The sequence below is a fragment of the Colobus angolensis genome, unplaced genomic scaffold (assembly GCF_000951035.1).
Source record: "Colobus angolensis palliatus isolate OR3802 unplaced genomic scaffold, Cang.pa_1.0 Scaffold50, whole genome shotgun sequence".
In the NCBI taxonomy this organism is placed as follows: Eukaryota; Metazoa; Chordata; class Mammalia; order Primates; family Cercopithecidae; genus Colobus; species Colobus angolensis.
This window is the reverse complement of record NW_012118488.1, coordinates 4,925,709-4,928,505: the sequence shown is the minus strand read 5'-3', so window position 1 is coordinate 4,928,505 and position 2,797 is coordinate 4,925,709. Positions and strand designations below refer to the sequence as shown.

The 2,797-nt window shown below is 59.0% G+C and overlaps 1 protein-coding gene across 2 annotated transcripts in view; it reads right to left on the bottom strand.

Moving 5' to 3' along the window:
• Nucleotides 1-1,901, bottom strand: part of WFIKKN2 (WAP, follistatin/kazal, immunoglobulin, kunitz and netrin domain containing 2) — an 8,256-nt gene extending 6,355 nt beyond the window's left edge. Inside the window, exon 1 of one of the 2 annotated variants that reach the window (XM_011959976.1) lies at nt 1,525-1,901. Coding sequence is in view for 1 of the 2 variants with exons in the window: in XM_011959974.1 (XP_011815364.1) it covers nt 416-625 (210 nt within the window). In the remaining variant the exon portion in view is untranslated. Of the gene's footprint in view, nt 1-415 lie in introns of both variants that reach the window. The other variant, XM_011959974.1, reaches the window with a different exon arrangement.
• Between the last annotated feature and the right edge of the window lie 896 nt (nt 1,902-2,797).

Sequence of the window (2,797 nt, the reverse complement as noted above, 5' to 3'; positions counted from 1 at the left end):
CCCACTCACCTGGTCCACCTCACACTGCGGCTTCTGGACCCCACTCACCTGGTCCACCTTACACTGTGGCTTCTGGACCCCACTCACCTGATCCGCCTCACTGCCTCACACTCCCGCTTCTGGACCCCACTTACCTGGTCCGCCTCACACTCTGGCTTCTGGCCCCCACTCACCTGGTCCACCTCACACTGTGGCTTCTGGAACCCACTCACCTGGTCCACCTCACACTGCGGCTTCTGGACCCCACTCACCTGGACCGTCCCACACTTTCACTTCTGGATCCCACTCACCTGGTCCATCTCATACTGCGGCTTTTGGACCCCACTCACCTGGCCCTCCTCACACTCCCGCACAGTCCCACCCCCATCACTCACAGGCTCACGTGGCCCATCTCTGGTCTCTGAACCCCACTCACCTGGTCCGTCTGACACTCCCGCCTGCAGGTGCTCTGTGCGTCCACCCAGAGGTTGGGATTCATGTCGTTGGGGCAGATACCGGCGTGGGAATAGCGGATGGGTGGCAGCGCCAGGCTTCGCGGGGGCACCCCGAGCAGCAGCAGTAGCAGCAGCAGCGCTGCCACCTGCTCCCAGCGAGACCAGAACCGGCGACACCTTAGGGCCCACATGGTGCAGGCTGGGGTGGCTAGAGACCTCCCCTGAAACGATGCCAGGATCTGGGGCCCACCAGGACCTTCCTCTCAGAGGCTGGAGGCACCTGCCCTCCCCACCCCAGCAGGTTTCCTGCTCAGGCTGCTGCTCAGGCTGCTGCCGCTGCTGCCTCCACCAAGTCAGCACAGGCTGCAGGGCTGTGCGGCTTCAGATAAAAGAAAGGTCTTTGGAAGGAAGCTCCCTCTCCTGAGTGTGCAGGGAGAGGAGCCGCAGCAGGGGCCCGCGCCCGGATTTATATCCTGGGCGCGCCACCCGAGTGGGAGCCAGCTAACCTGATGCCTGTCACAGGCAGGCTGCTGGCGCCTCTGTCCCGTGGCTGATCACAGACTTATTGCAGAAGGGGGGAAAAAAAAAGAAGCTGGAAGCAGTTTAGGCAGCGTATCTGGCACGGTGGGACACCTGCTTGTTTTTGACTCCAGGAGGCCTTTAACCCCTTCAAGGGCCAGAAATGGCATGTGCTTTGCGGGGAGCTGGCTCCAGGACACGCAAGCTCACTCTGAAGGAGGGCTTGTTTCCCTTTCCCCCACCTCCTTGGGGCCGGGCCCCCTCCTCCCCTTTGGCCACCTCTAAAGAACACACAATCGCTTGTTACGAGGAGGGACCTGCAGCCGCCGGGTTAGCATCGCCCGGCTTGATAGTACATTTGAGAGCAAATGACGTGGAAAAACAACAAGTTCACGGCCATTCCAGGGCGGGCCTGCGCCGCGCTGTGCCCTGTAAGCCGACTCCCACCCCGGCCCCGGCCCTTTGTAGCGGGTGTGCACACGGACAGTTCCCTATCTCTGTGTCCAGGGCAGTTTGCGGCTTAAGTTCCAACTTCAGTGAATTTTCCCCAAATCATTCCAGAGACACATACCAGATATGCTCTGGCTCCCCCGGCGGCTGGGACGGATCACATTCCTCCCATCGATACACCAAGAAAACCTCTGCGGTCACAGTGTCTCAGGATTGTGCCGGAGTCCAGCTGCCCTCGCTGGACTCTCCACAGTGGCCACTCTTCGGTGAGCTCCTTCTGAGCTGCCAGCCGTGTCTAGCCTCCCCCACTTCCCAAAGGAGGTCTGTGGTCGAAGAAGGAGAGCGACTTGCCCAAGGTCACACACACTGAGCAGTCCTGGTGGCACCAGCTGCCAGATGCACTGGGCTCTTCACACGTGCGGGTCCTCTGAATGCATCATCTCGTTTAATCCTCACAACAAACTGCACCTCCATTTCAGATCTGAGGAAGGGACGCACAGAAAGGCTAAGCAACCTGCCCGTGTCGCACAGCTACCCCACCACGGTACAGGAAACAGGGACACCAGCTTGCTGGGTGTGGGCAGGGGCCTTTTAAAACCACCCCTCCCCCATCCATCTGTCAGAACTGCTGTCAAGGCACAGCCCAAACTCTGGTTTTCACAGACTGGACAAGAAATTTTTGAAACATCAGGGGCTATATTTGTGGAGGGGCCGGGAAGAGAGCCAGAAGCTGCCAGGGGCTGGGGGCGATTTCTCCCCCATTTGGCAGCAAATGGCTTGTATCTAAAATGCCACAGAGCAGCCTGCAGCCTGAGTGTTTTCGAGTTGGTCACTCGATCCTGGGGGTAGGGGGTGGAGGTGCATATAGCCCCGAAAGAGAGGTACCTTTCCAAGGCCAAACCACAAGGGCCTTGGGGACAGTAGGTGGGGTGGCCCCCACACGCATCAGAGACAGAAGGGATCCTGAAGGTAATCTCGCTTTACAGCTAAGGAAACTGAGGCCTGAACCCAGGCCACTCCTTCCCCCACGTCCACTTTCCCCTTCAGGAACACAGCTCTCCATCTCACAGGACTGTAAAACAGCCATGGGACCCTTGCTTCCACGCCCAGACCCTTCCCCTTCCCAGCCGGGCGGGTGCTGCCTTCTCCTCGCCTGAGCTGGTTCCTTCCCGTTGGGCGGCCATTCTGCAGGATCTGTCTTTTCTGCTTATGTCAAATCGCTAATGAAGGGTGTCAGATCCTAATCCTCTAAATTATTGGAATAAACTTCCCTTCGAGGCCAGTCCCCGTAATGAAGCCAGACAGCGGGCGACGCCGGCTGCTTTGAATTCCCTGTAATTTCATCAGCCCGTGTTCCAGCTGCTCTGCGCGGGGGCCTTCACACAGCCCTTGGA